The sequence below is a fragment of the Canis lupus genome, chromosome 5, assembly GCF_048164855.1.
Source record: "Canis lupus baileyi chromosome 5, mCanLup2.hap1, whole genome shotgun sequence".
NCBI classification, from domain to species: Eukaryota; Metazoa; Chordata; class Mammalia; order Carnivora; family Canidae; genus Canis; species Canis lupus.
In genome coordinates, this window is record NC_132842.1 from 8,334,294 (window position 1) to 8,348,204 (window position 13,911).

The 13,911-nt window shown below is 38.7% G+C and overlaps 1 protein-coding gene across 1 annotated transcript in view; it reads left to right on the forward strand.

Annotated features, from left to right (window-relative positions):
• C5H10orf67 (chromosome 5 C10orf67 homolog) overlaps nt 1-13,911 on the forward strand; it is a 194,214-nt gene that overhangs the window by 144,201 nt on the left and 36,102 nt on the right. The window contains exons 12-14 of the mRNA XM_072825143.1: nt 1,439-1,501; nt 2,293-2,372; nt 2,447-2,512. Of these exons, the coding sequence (XP_072681244.1) occupies nt 1,439-1,501; nt 2,293-2,372; nt 2,447-2,512 (209 nt within the window). The remainder of the gene's footprint in view (nt 1-1,438; nt 1,502-2,292; nt 2,373-2,446; nt 2,513-13,911) is intronic.

Genomic DNA, 13,911 nt, shown 5'->3' on the forward strand with positions numbered 1-13,911 from the left:
GAGCCCCTAATAGGGGCTCCGTGCCCAGCATTGAGTCTACTTGAAATTCTCCCCCTCTCCCTCCCCACCCCGCCTCTCCCCCTGCTTGCGCATGCGTGTGCTCGCTCGCTCTCAAATAAATGCATAAAATCTTTTTAAAAAATTAATGGAATATGAATGAAGAAGTCAGTAGCTTAGTGTTCAGAAATAAACAGTGTGAAGTGCCTGGCATATAGTAGGCACTCAATAAACTATAGCTTTTATGGCTGTTACTTCAAACTTTGTTATTTTTATTTGTGGCAGCTGATGTCCACTAGGTTCTCTCTATTCCTTCAGATATAAATAAGATTGGTTCAAATGCACATTCCATGCTTTGTGGCAACCTAGAGAGCATGTCCTGTGTTCTCTGCAGATGTCCATGGCATCTTGTGGTGGTCGTTGCTTTGTCTGGCTCCCTCCTCCATCGAACTAAGCCAGTTTCAGAGTTTCATTATGTGCTGCTTGCCACCCCAGTTCCCACTTTGTTTAATAAGACCTTGAATTCAGTACAGTTCTGCAATTTCTACTAAAATGACCCAACTACTCACGGGACCCCTGTAAATTTGAGGAGTTTGAAGAAGGTAAGTGACAGGCACAGTTTACATCACCGAGATGCTATTTCAAATTGAATAGTGGACATCACCCCTGGACACCAGTCACCTGAGGCTTCACCACACATTAGCACCTCCAGTCTGTGGTCTTGCCCAGCCATTCTCTCTCTCTCTCTCTCTCTCTCTCTCTCTCTCTTTCCCCAGTCCTTACTTCTAATTACTCAGGGGGAGCTAGCTCTAAGTTCCTTTTACTTTATTCTGTAGAACACTCTAGCTCTTGTTCCCAGATGGGGCTCCAAGCCCTTCTGGGTAGAGCCCACCTCACCAAGATAGGCAACAGATGCAGGGCCTTTGGGGTCACAGAACCCACCAGAGACATAATGGTAGTAATAAGGAGTACCTTTTTCTGTCTTTTGTGTAAGAACACAGAGGTAGCTAACCAAGCAGATTTTTATATTTAGTATGCTTTCTCACTGCCATCTGTTCTTATCAGAGAGATACAGTAGTGGAAAGTCATTATATCATTTAAAATAAACTTTCTTAAAATTTGTTACTTCACTAAGTGATAACTGCCTACTTCATTTTTTAAAAAAGTATAATAGTAAAATTTGGCCAACATATAAGTGCAGGGAAATGCACTTAAAAAGATGGTAGTGGGAAAGTTGGTTTTAATGGGCTGTGATTATTCAGTTACAAATGCAATGTATAAAAGCACTGGGCTTTATAAATTAGAAAAGGCAGAGAAGACCCCTGTGGGACTATGGCTGGCATATTTTAAGGCTCAGTTGCCTGTCTCTAAGCTGCAGAAAACCACATCTGTATGCATTGATTTGGAATGCTATATTTACTTTGGTTTATTTTCATGGCAGGTGAGGCATGAAAAACCAGTTGCGGTGCATGAAGAAAAGAAAGTAAAATTATCAGTGGCTAAGGTATAATAATAAAGACTAATGTGACCATTATTATTAATATGCTTATTGTTTATATTGATGCTGGCTGTTCTTAAGAAGTGGGAATGACTTTGAAAGCTACACTGAGAGTCAGTCTTCTGAGGAGACAAAGGGCCTGATTCCCACTGGAGTCTGATTCTGGGGTACATCCCAACTGGAGCCAAAGAAATCTCTCTCATTCATTCAATGCCTACAATTCCACTATTAGAGATTAATTCCTTTTGCCAAATTTTGTCCTCTTGTGAAATATAAACAATACTGAGAAATGGATGACAGAAGCTCTAATGTGATTGGTTTGGTCAGGTCCTTTCCTGAGAATAGTTTTGGGAAAGAAAGAAAGAAAGAAAGAAAGAAAGAAAGAAAGAAAGAAAGAAAGAAAGAAAGAAAGAAAGAAAGAAAGAAAGAAAAGGAAAAAAAGAGTAACTGGAGGAGCTCCTGCCTAAAATGAGCATGGAGAGAAGTCACAATAAGAGAGGGAAAACAAGATATAGGAAAAGGGATACCTGGTAGGGGGAAGAGTGATGAAGGTAAGTTTTGATTACTTTGTAATATTGCCTAAAGTTGGCTGCCTTTAAATGAATCACTTACAGGACATGGAGGATGGGATCTTTAATTCTTGCAATTCATGGGGATTTGCAAGTAAATGTAACTCACAATTCCCTCAAATTATTTTTGATAAGTAGAATATGCATGTTATTTAATAGAACTTCACAGATTTATGGAGAAGCAGTATACTCATGTAATTCACTTTGTGATGTGTTTTCTATTGAAAGACTGAAGACAAACGTATTTTGGAGGAGCAAATACAAATACTAAAGGCTAATTTAGAAAACGAGAGAAAGAAGACAGAAAGGTACTGGTGATAATGAAGCATAATTGTTCATTTGTAGCTAATACGACATTTAACCATCTATAACTTTATTACAGATATAAAAAAGAGTCAGATCGGATAAGCAAAAACTGGGAAAAGAAATTCTACATTCTCAAGAATAGGTATGTGGTGATAGATACAAGTTCTGTTTATAGAAATGTGACTAATCATCTTTGAAGGAATTTGGGAGCTTTGCATTCTTCTGTACATGTTAATCAATATAAAATGCCAGTATGCACTTTTAACAAGAAGTGCAAAATAACTGGCCTATAATAGAAGAGTTTTTGAAGTCACTTCAAAGGAAAAATAATTCAAGATTCTATTTCATTCGTTATCTCCATATTTCAAATTTTTTAAAAAAGATTTTATTTATCTATTCATGAGAGACAAAGAGAGAAGCAGAGACACAGGCAGAGGGAGAAGCAGGCTCCTCACAGGGAGCCTGATGTGGACCTGGATCCTGGACCCAGGATCACGCCCTGGGCTGAAGGCAGACACTCAACTGCTGAGCCACCCAGGCGTCCCTCCATATTTCAATTTTAAAGGATTAATGGGAGAGACAGACTCTTCTTGATACCTGATTTAATTGAACCTCGATAGTCATCTTCCTTCGCAGGGCTATTAAAACAGTTTCCTGTTCATTTGCACATGACAATATTTAACTGGTCTATATCTTCTTTGTAAAATTGTTTTATATCCTGTGTCCTCTACCTTTTTTACAGACAACACAGCTCCCGATTTCTTAATTCTCAGATCTTTTACTCACATAATCATTTTATCTTCCCTATGTAACCTTCGTCTTGTTAAAAGTGAAGTAAGTGACACTATAAAAGCAACACCAAGTAGAGAAAAAGCCTATTTTTTTCCTTGTCCTAACATTGTTAATATAAAACATCTACATTCTATTCTCTTGTTTCCTGCCATAATGTCACCCAGATTCTCCTGTCTTTATCATATGTTGGAATTTCCTTTGCAAAATTTTCTTACAGTCAAGGAGCATTTGAGACAGGATGGATTCAGTGGTGGTCCGATGTCATAGGTCAAGCATGAGACTCACACAGGGCTTCATACGATGGTAATGCCCTACATTTGCACAGCACTTCATAAGGCACACTATTACTGTGAGTGTGTATGAGAGAGAGGAGAAAAAAACAAAAATCTATACATTGCTGCAGAACTGCAGACATCATCCTGAAATAGTCCCAGGTGGTACATGGAGAATCCACAAGATAGCAGAAATACCACCAGATGGCCAGGGAAAGATCTCCTCCTTGAGGTAAAATGTTCTGTGCTGAGTTCCTGCTTGTGCTTCACATCTTTTCCTTGCTTATTTCTGTGGGGTTCACTTTGTTAATTTTGTTTTTTCTTAAAGATTGCATTTGTTTGAAGTGGGGAGAATGAATGGGGGAGGGGCAGAGAGAGGGACAAGCAGACACCATGCCCCACCCTCCCCACCTCTCCCCCTCCTCGCCTTGAGCTGGGAACCAATGTGGGGCTCAATGTGGGGCTGGATTCCAGGACCTGGAGATCATGACCTGAGCCAAAGGCAGATGCTTAACTGACTGAGTCACCCAGGAGCCCCAGTGGGGTTCACTTTGATCTTAATATTTACCTTGGATCTGTCCCCATGAGATTCATCCCATATTTCAATGACCATGGACAAGAATGTCTCAGCTTTACTACAGGTTGATTTGCTATTAATCAAGATGTTGACAGTCATATTCATCATTTTGGTCTATGCAGACTTTACATTGATATTTAAATATTTGGAATAGCAAGAAGTATGATTACATGTTTTCTCTGTGTGCCTCAGTTAATCGACTGTCATCTGTCAGGTGAGGTGGCATTGCCAAGTTTCGTGCAAGATGATGTATAACCTAGAGAGTGTGCATGTCCAGAGTAGTGCATCACAGTGTGGGATGGAGATGAACTGTACAGTCCCAGATCTCTATGGCTAGAATGGCCATTTGGATTCATTGTAACAGGGATCAGAACCCATCATTTTTTCTCGTAGAGGAAAAACTTCACCTTGGCCATTCAAGGTAAAAGTCTAATCCAACCATTTCTCAGATGATTCATGATTTATATTCAGCCCCAGTCCAAGTCAGCACGCTCCCTGTGCTCTAATTCCCTCCCTCTTCTCCTCACTTTGAAACTTAGAAACCCCCTCATTCTTGGATTTGGGAGGCAGGGAAAGTTAGGTAAACGGGAACCCTAGGCTGTTCCTTCTTTCCTCTTCTCTCCGCACTCCTCCCTTCTCAGGCGTCTGGCTTGCCTTGCAAGTCCAGGAGTCCTAGGACCTTTCCCAGTACACCTGCACTCCCTGGTACACCTGGGCTCCCCAGTACATCTGCGCTCCCCGGTACACCTGCACTTCCCGGTCCTGTTAGTTTCACCCCTGGTGGGTTAGACTCTTATGTCCTTGTTCTCAGACCATGTCAGAGTGTAGTGTGGAGGGAAAAAGAAGAGTCACCCTTGGTCGCTTGTTGTCTCTTCTGGCCATGCAACACATTCATTTTCATTGTCTATGAAATTCAAGTTTCACAAGAAGTACTAAGGCCAAATCAGAATAATTCTGGAGTTTGGGACACTCTTTTTTTTTTAAGATTTTATTTATTTATTCATGAGAGACAGAGAGACAGAGAGACAGAGACACAGGCAGAGGGAGAAGCAGGCTCCCCACAGGGAGCCCGATGCAGGACTGGATCCCAGGACCCCGGGATCACAGCCTGAGCCAAAGGCAGATGCTCAACCACTGAGCCACCCAGGTGCCCCACTCAGGTGTTTTTTTTTTTGGGGGGGAGGGGAGTTTGTGCCTTCTTCTCAATTAAGCTTTCTTAAGTCTTCTCAAAAGCTAGGCCTTGGCAGGTGAGGGGATGGTGTGGGGTGAGGGGTTGACTCATGAAGTTCAGAGTGTTCAGCTGATGGTGATCCAAGACACAGTTTCCCAGCATGGGAGGTGAGGGGAATTGGAATCAAAAGCCAAGCAGACAGGGATGCTGGTGGCAGCTTTATTCATAACTGCCAAACTCAGAAGCAACCAAGATGTGCAGGAAATAGATCACACTATTTAAAAAATTTCCATCCATACTGCTCTGTATCCAGTCAGTTATTTTTCTGAGCACTGCATAGTATTCCATAGTATGTCTTTATGTCGTGTTACTAATCTATTCCATTTCTGGTGGTCAGCCAGGTTTTTGCCAGCACCCTCTTATCCTATTTCCTCTCAAGGTTCGGCAGGAGTTCTTTTCGTACATATGGAGTAGGATGGTTGGATTCTGTTGCGATGACCAAACATTTTAATTTTCCTGGGCTGATTCTGGTTTAAGCTGGTTTCCTAGTACCATTCTCAATAGCATTTCCTTCTATTTGCAGATTTATCATCCTGAATTGGATGATAAATGACATGGTCACCTTAGTCCAGTAAAACAGGCTCTATTGTTCTCCAGAGAGGCTATAACACTTACACTCCCAACAGGAGCCCATTAAAGTTACTGTTTCACCTTTGTAGATTCTGGAGATAGAGCAGTAAACAAAATAACCAAATCTCTACCCTCACAGAACTTACCTCCTATTGGAAGAAAACATAATAAACAAGTAAATATATAATATGTCAGATTGACATAGGATACATTGTGCCCCTGCAGTACAAGGCAGGGGTTGCTAGTTTACAGATGGTGGTCAGAAAAGGTGTTTCTAGTAAGGTGGTATTTGAGTGGAAACCTGAAGTGAATGATGGAGCCAACGATGTGGTTGTCTGGAGGAGCATTCCAGGCAGCGGGAACAGCAGCAGATACAAAGGCTCTGAGGTGGGAGCTTTCCTATGTTTCAAGGACTGTGAAGAAACCAGGTGGCTGGAGTGGAGTAAGGAGGGGCAAGCTGTGTAAGAAGTCAATGAAGTAGAAGATTTGGAATTTCACTTTGATATGGAAATAGCTAGCTTTTTTTTTTTAATAAGAAAATTTTCTCTCTTAATGGCTGCTGTGACATTATGACACCTAATACAGTTAGTAACAGAAGTTCTTTGGTATTATTCAATGACCACCAAATCATATATTCAAGTTTCTTGATTATCTCAAAAGAATCTTTTAAAGTTGTTTATTTAAATCAGGATCCAAAAATAAATAAATAAATAAATAAATAAATAAATAAATAAATAAATAAATCAGGATCCAGTTGAACCACTGCATTTGGGTGTTATGTGTCTTAAATAGTTTTTTTTCCCTGTAATAATGGTCCCACTTTCCAATCCATTGATTTGCTAGATAAATATGCCCATTTGTTAAATAGGATGTCTCATATTATGGATTTGGTTAAGTGTGTGTGTGTGTGTGTGTGTGTGTGTGTGTGGCATCATTTGCCTATTCTATCACTGTATTTTCTACAAACTGATGTTTAATACTGGGTGCTTAATTAGACTCAGGTTCAATATTTTAGGCAAGACTACTTCATTGGAAGTACTATGAAATTCCTATTGCATCACATCATCAGGAACATAATGTGGTTTTTTTCAATAATGTTATTCTATTCAAGTGTTAGCCTAATCCATACATTTTAAGCTTCGCCACTGACCTTTCTCTACATAATTTAACTGTAAACTATGATCCAATATTTCATTAAGGGCTGCAAATTGGTGATATTCTATCTTTCCTTCAGAATTTATCAGCTAAAATTCTATTAGAGAAAAAAATTCCACCATTTGGTTACCCTAAAATATAGTTTATACAAAGAAGGCAAGATAAATGTTTGACTCCCTTTATTTATCAATATTCAGAATGATAAATTTGTGCCCTAAAACTGCATCTGAGTATCTTTGCCAATGAGGAGAAACCCAATCTGGTTTTCTGTCTTCAAAACGTTACTCTGATCTCTGTGTTGAGTATAGGCCACAGAGAAGCCCAAGAAAAAGCTGGGGAAAAAATTAGGAGCTCTGGAAATAATAACCCAATTCTCAGGCACAACACAATGGTAATTTGTCTGGGATGGGGGCAGTAGAAGTTGAGGAATGATTAAAATTTGGGTCTATTTTAAAAGTAAGCTCAATAGGATTGTTGAACTGGAGGGTATTATGCTGAGTGAAATAAGTCAATCGGAGAAGGACAAACATTATATGGTCTCATTCATTTGGGGAATATAAATAATAGTGAAAGGGAATAGAAGGGAAGGGAGAAGAAATGGGTAGGAAATATCAGAAAGGGAGACAGAACATGAAGACTCCTAACTCTGGGAAATGAACTAGGGGTGGTGGAAGGGGAGGAGGGTGGGGGGTGGGGGTGAATGGGTGACGGGCACTGAGGGGGGCACTTGACGGGATGAGCACTGGGTGTTATTCTGTATGTTGGCAAATTGAACACCAATAAAAAATAAATTTATTATTTTAAAAAAATTTAAAAATTTTTAAAAATTTTTAAAAATTTTAAAAAAATAAAATAAAAGTAAGCTCAATAGGATTGTTGAAACATTGCATCTAAGGTAAAAGAGAAAGACATCAAGGATGGATGCCAGGGTCTTACCTAAGGGACAGGAAAGAGGGAGTTGCCTCCCACTGAGATAGGCAAGCATGTTTCAGAGGGAAATCAGTTCAATTTTTTATATCCATTTAAGATATCTATTAATCACCTGAAAGTAGACATCAAATAGGCATTCATGACCATGAGAGTCTGAAATTCAGAAGAAAGTTTAGGCTACATGCATAAGTTTGAGATGCATTAAGTATAAGTGATACTTAAACCCATGAGACTAAATGGGATCAGCTAAGAGTCAATGTGGGTAGAGAAAAATAGAGCATGTTGGGTGAATGAGTAAGGGTTCCGTCAGGACAGACCTCAACAGGGAAATTTTAATATCAAGGAGTATTAACTAATAGAAGGTGGTTAACTGTGAAAAGAGGTAAAGAGAACTCTAAAGGATAGAAGGATAACAATGTAGGAAGAAGAGTCTGCCTCTAGGGGTGAGGAAAAGTATTTATGGCAGGAACAAAATTTGGAAGAGTTCTCCCATCAAGGCTGAGATTCAGATGCCATGGCAGCATGTGTATCTCTGGCCCACTGGATGGTGGCCACAGACTGGCCTGGGGAGCAGGAAATTATCAACTGAAGTGCCAGGGTGAGCACCACAGTACATCACTGACAGTTGCGCACTTCTTAAGCTAAGAAGGAAAAATCCCAGCAAAACCAGGAAGTGAGGGGCACCTGGGTTGTTCAGTGGTTGAGCATCTGCCTTTGACTTGGATCATGATTCAGGGGTCCTAGGATTGATCCTACATCAGGCTCCCAGGCTCCCAGGCTCCCCAGGGAGCCTGCTTCTCCCTCTGCCTATGTCTCTGCCTCTGTGTGTGTGTGTTTCTCATGAATAAACAAAATCTTTTTTAAAAACACAAGATGTGAAGCCCCTTCCTCTTATGCAGGACTAGCATCTAGATGTACAGCAGGAATATGGTCAGAAAGAAAGAGTACTCTATACTTTCCACTTCTCAGCCCCTCTGGGTCCATTTCCACACCAATCCAGAGTGGGTCAAAGTGGAATATTTTGTTGGTGGGGGAGGACGTGGTGTCTGCCTTTGCGGGGACTGAAGGGAAGAGAAGAACTTCATGAGAATATTTTCAAGACAAGACAAACACATAAGAAGCCAGGCCAGAATCACCAGAGCCTTTTGCCTGCATATTCAGTGTACAGTACTGAATTCATTTATCTGCTCATTTCTTCATTCATTTAACAAATATGTATCCAACATGTTCTAGTTGAATTGGGGGCAGAGGAAAAGTCAGGAATCGGTTACCACTATTGTAACTCTGGTTGATGCTTTGTATTGACAAGGGCGATAACATGCAGCATCTAAAGGAACAAGGAATCAGTTGTACAATTTATCTCTTCAGCTAAAAAAGTCACCAGTTTCCCTTCAGGGCTGGAGAGATTCATATCACCTCTCATAGAAATCTGCCCATGGGGGCAAACGACACAGTGGGCATGCCATTCACTACATTCAAAATGGCAGTTTAACAACTAACATTGTGTGTTAATGTGTTATGTGTGTGTTGAATGTATACAATTAATGTTTTAGTTTACTACATAGTGTCAGAGACAATGCTAATCACTTTGCATATGTCAAATCCTTATTGGGACTGTAGGTGATAGTTAAAAAGAGTAACTCCTGGGTGCCTGGGTGGCTCAGTCGCTTAAGCATCCAACTCTTGATTCCAGCTCAGGTCATGCTCCTTGGGGTTGTGAGATGGAACCCCGAGCATGCAGTATGCTTGAGGATCCTCTCTCTCCCTTGCCCTCTGCCTCTCCCCCACCCTGCTTGCTCTCTCTCTCTCTCTCTCTCTCTCTCAAAACAAAATTGCTAACCCCACTTATGAGGAAACTGAAGTTCAAAGAAGTTAAATAATTTGTCAGAATTCACATAGCTAATGAGTGGCAGATCTCAGGAATGGACATAGGTCTTTCTGACCCTAAAAAAACATGTTACTCTTAATTCTTTTTTGGTTCAACATTTAATATATTACAGAAGAATACTTAAGATACATCAGTATAGTATAACGATAACAGTATGGTGAACACATGTGTTCTCACCACAAGATAAAGGATTAGCAGCCATTGTGTGCCCATCCAGGGCCTTGTGCCCCTTCTTCCTCCAATGTAATCTATCCTAAAGTTAATGTTTATCATTCTCTTGGGGAAGGTTTTAAATTTTTTAAGTTCTTGATCTCAGCTAGTTAACATACAGTGTTAGTGCTGGTGTTAATCTCAGTTGTACAACCTAGTGATTCATCACTTCCATACATCACCTGGTGCTTATCACAACCGCCCTCTTTAATCCCCATCACCTGTTTAACCCATCATCCCCCCCCCCCCCATCCTCCTCCCCTCTGGGAATCATCTGTTTGTTCTCTCTAGTTAAGAATCTGTTTCTCGGGCGATGCCTGGTTGGCTCAGTGGTTGAGCATCTGCCTTTGGCTCAGGGCATGACCCTGGGGTCAAGTCCCACATCAGGCTCCCTGTGAGGAGTCTGCTTCTCCCTCTATGTCTCTGCCTCTCTCTGTGTGTCTCTCATGAATAAATAAAAATCTCTTTTAAAAAAGTCTGTTTCTTGGTTTGTCTTTCTCTTTTTTCCCTTGGCTTGTCTGTTTTGTTTCTTAAAATACACATATGAATGAGATCATAGGTATTTGACTGACTTATTCTCTGACTTATTTCACTTAGCATGATATACTCTAGCTCCATCCATGTCATTGCAAATGGCAAGATTTCATTTTTCATGGCCAAATAATATTCCAGTGTGTGTTTATACCACATCTTTTTTATCCATTCATCAATCAATGGATGCTTAGTCTGTTTCCATGTCTTGGCTATGGTAAATAATGTTGCTATAAACATAGGGATGCATGTATTCTTTCAACTGAATGCTTTTGTATTCTTTGGGTAAATATCCAGTAGTATGATTATTGGATCCTGAGGTAGTTCTTCTTTTAACTTTTTGAGGAACCTCCAACTGTTTTCCACAGTGACTACACCAGTTTGCATTCTCACCAACAATGCACAAATGTTCCTTTTTCTCCATCCTCACCAGAACTGTTGTTTCTTGTGTTGTTGATTTTAACCATTCTGACAGGTGTGAGGTGATATCTCATTGTAGTTTGGATTTACATTTCTTTGATTGTGAGTGATGATAAACATATTTTCGCATGTGTACTGGCCATTGGCGGAGGAAGGTTTTTAAATAACGTGCAATTTATTAAATAGACATTGAGTTATTTTGATTTTCTACTTCTAGTAGATTTCATATTTCATGTTGTCCTTTTAAAGGAATCTTACTGGGGTATCTGGGTGTCTCAGTCAGTTAAGCATCCAAGTCTTGGTTTCAGCTCATTTCATGATCTCATAGCTCATAAGATCGAGCCCTGTGTTGGCTCCCTGCTCAGCAAGAAGTCTGCTTGAAGATTCTCTCCTGCCCCTCCTCCTACTCACACATGTGCACGTGTGCTCTCTCTCTTTCTCTTTCTAAAATAAATAAATAAATCTAAAAAAATAAAAAGGGATTTTACCTTTTCACTAAATTGTCAAATTGATTGACTTAAAGTTGTTCATAATATCCTCATATTATATACTTAAATTATCTGTAAGATCTAATGATGGTCCCTGTTTCACTTTGAAAATTTGTGTTCTCTTCTGTTTTATTGATCAGTCTTGTTAGAAGTTGGTCAGTATTATTATTTATTCCAAAGAAATCATTTTTCCTTTGTTGAATTTCTCTCATATATTTGTTTTCATTAGTTTCTGTTCTTATCTTTATTATTTTCTTCCTTCTACTTTTCTTTGTGTATGATTTGCTATTCTTCCTAAAAAGAAAGCTGAGATCATTGGTTTTCAGACTTTTTTCTTCTACTATATACATTTTAGACTATGTATTGTTCTCCAAGCATTGCTGGAGTTGAATCCCACAAAATGTGACGTGCTACATACTATCATTCAGTATAAAATGTTTTCTAAATTCTATTTTATTTCATCTTTTATCTATGGGTTATTTAGAAGTGATGTTTTATTTCACTTCTAAATAAACAAATGTTAAGGATTGTCTAGTTGTGTTTCTAGATTAATTCTACTGTGCTCAAAGAACCTACTCTGAATTATTTCAATCTGTTAAGATTTTTGATACTTGTTTTATGTTCAGCATATTGTTGATTTTGAAAAATGATCCATGTACCCTTCTAAAGAAGAGGAATTATATCAATGGATGCAACGTTTTATATATTTCAATCAGGTCCAATTTATCCATTGTGTTTTTTTTATATCTCTTATGTACTTACATTTTTGCTACAGTTGCAAATATTAAGATAGTGGTATTAAATCTTCAGTTATGCTTATAGATTTATCTATTTCTCTTTTACTTCTGTCAATTTTTCCTTTAAGTATTTTATGGCTACATTACTGGAAACTTACAAATTTAGATCCTGTTATCTTCCTATGAAGTTATCATTTTTATGTATCACAATGAGTCATTCCCCTCTGTAAAAGTCCTTCCTGGCTTAATGTCTACTTCATCTAATATTAATATAACTGCATCATTCTTCTTTGATTAAGATTGCATGGTGCGGTTTTTCCAGCTTTTTTCTTTCAACCTATTTTTATATTTAATCTGTTCTCCCAGTCTTATTTATTTAATTGGCCTACTTCATTTACTTTTAGTGCGATTACTGGTATTCTTGGTTTGTATCTACCAATTAACACATTTTTTGCTATTTGGCCAACCTGTTTCTTCTTCTCTCCTTTTCACCTTCTTTTGGACTAATCAACATATTTTTAATCCATATTTCCTTCTATTGACTTGTTATTCATTCTTTTCTCTTTTTGAAATTTTAACCCCCATCCTTTGCTTACCAGTCTTCTACAAGTTTCTATTTAATACTTGCCCAAGAATTCTAGAACCTTAGAATCATTATGTTGTACACCTGAAACCAATAGGATAGTGTATGTCAATTATACTTCAATGAAAAAGAAAAATGAAGGAATTCTAGAACCTTAGACTATTTTAACTCCATTTAGCCCCCACCTGCATTTTCATTTTGATTCTGTATAAATTTTTAACACCATCGAACATTACAATTATTGTTTGGTGTAGTCAGTATTCACTTACTTTAACCCACATTTTTACTCTGGGAGCTCTTTATTTCTTCTTGTTTTCAATCTTTCCACTTGGGATCATCTTCCTCCTGTCTGAACAGCTCTCTTTAGTTTTTCTTTCAATGCAGGTTTGCCTACAAATAATTCTATCAGCTTTTCTTGATAGGAAAGTGTCTTTATTTTACCTTCATTATTTTTTTAAGATTTTATCTATTTATTCATGAGAGACATAGAGAAAGAGACAGAGAGAGACACAGGCAGAGGGAGAAGCAGGCTCCACGTAGGGAGCCCAATATGGGACTCAATCCCAGGACTCCAGGATCACACCCTGAGCCAAAGGCAGACGCTTTAACTGCTGAGCAACCCAGGTGTCCCCATTATTGAAGAATATTTTCTCTGAGTATAAAATTCTGTGCTAGTAGTTATTCCCCTACACGTGTTCATGATGCCAATGCATCGAGTACTAGCCTCCAATGTAGATGTCAAGACATATCAGCTATCAGCCTCTCCTCTTCTAGGATTTTAATTATATGTAAGTTTTTTCCTTTTGACTACAACCTACATGTTTTTTACACTCCTGTCTGGTTTTTCCTGTTTTTCTCTCTAAGCTTTACTTTATTTCTATATTTATTGATCTACCTTTGAGATTAATAATCCTGTGGCCTGCTGTATCCATTCCACTATTCAGCCCATGTACTGAGTTCTTAAAATCATATATGATTGTTTCAGTTCTAAGATGACCACTCATTTTTTTAAATAGACTCCAGTTCTCTGCTGAAATTTGCCACCTTTTTAAAATCTATTTTACCCATCTTTTGCTTTATTTTCTTCATCATAGTCATATTAAAATCATCATTGCTCTGCTTTTTTCTGCCTTCTTTTTCATAAGCTTCCATTTTTT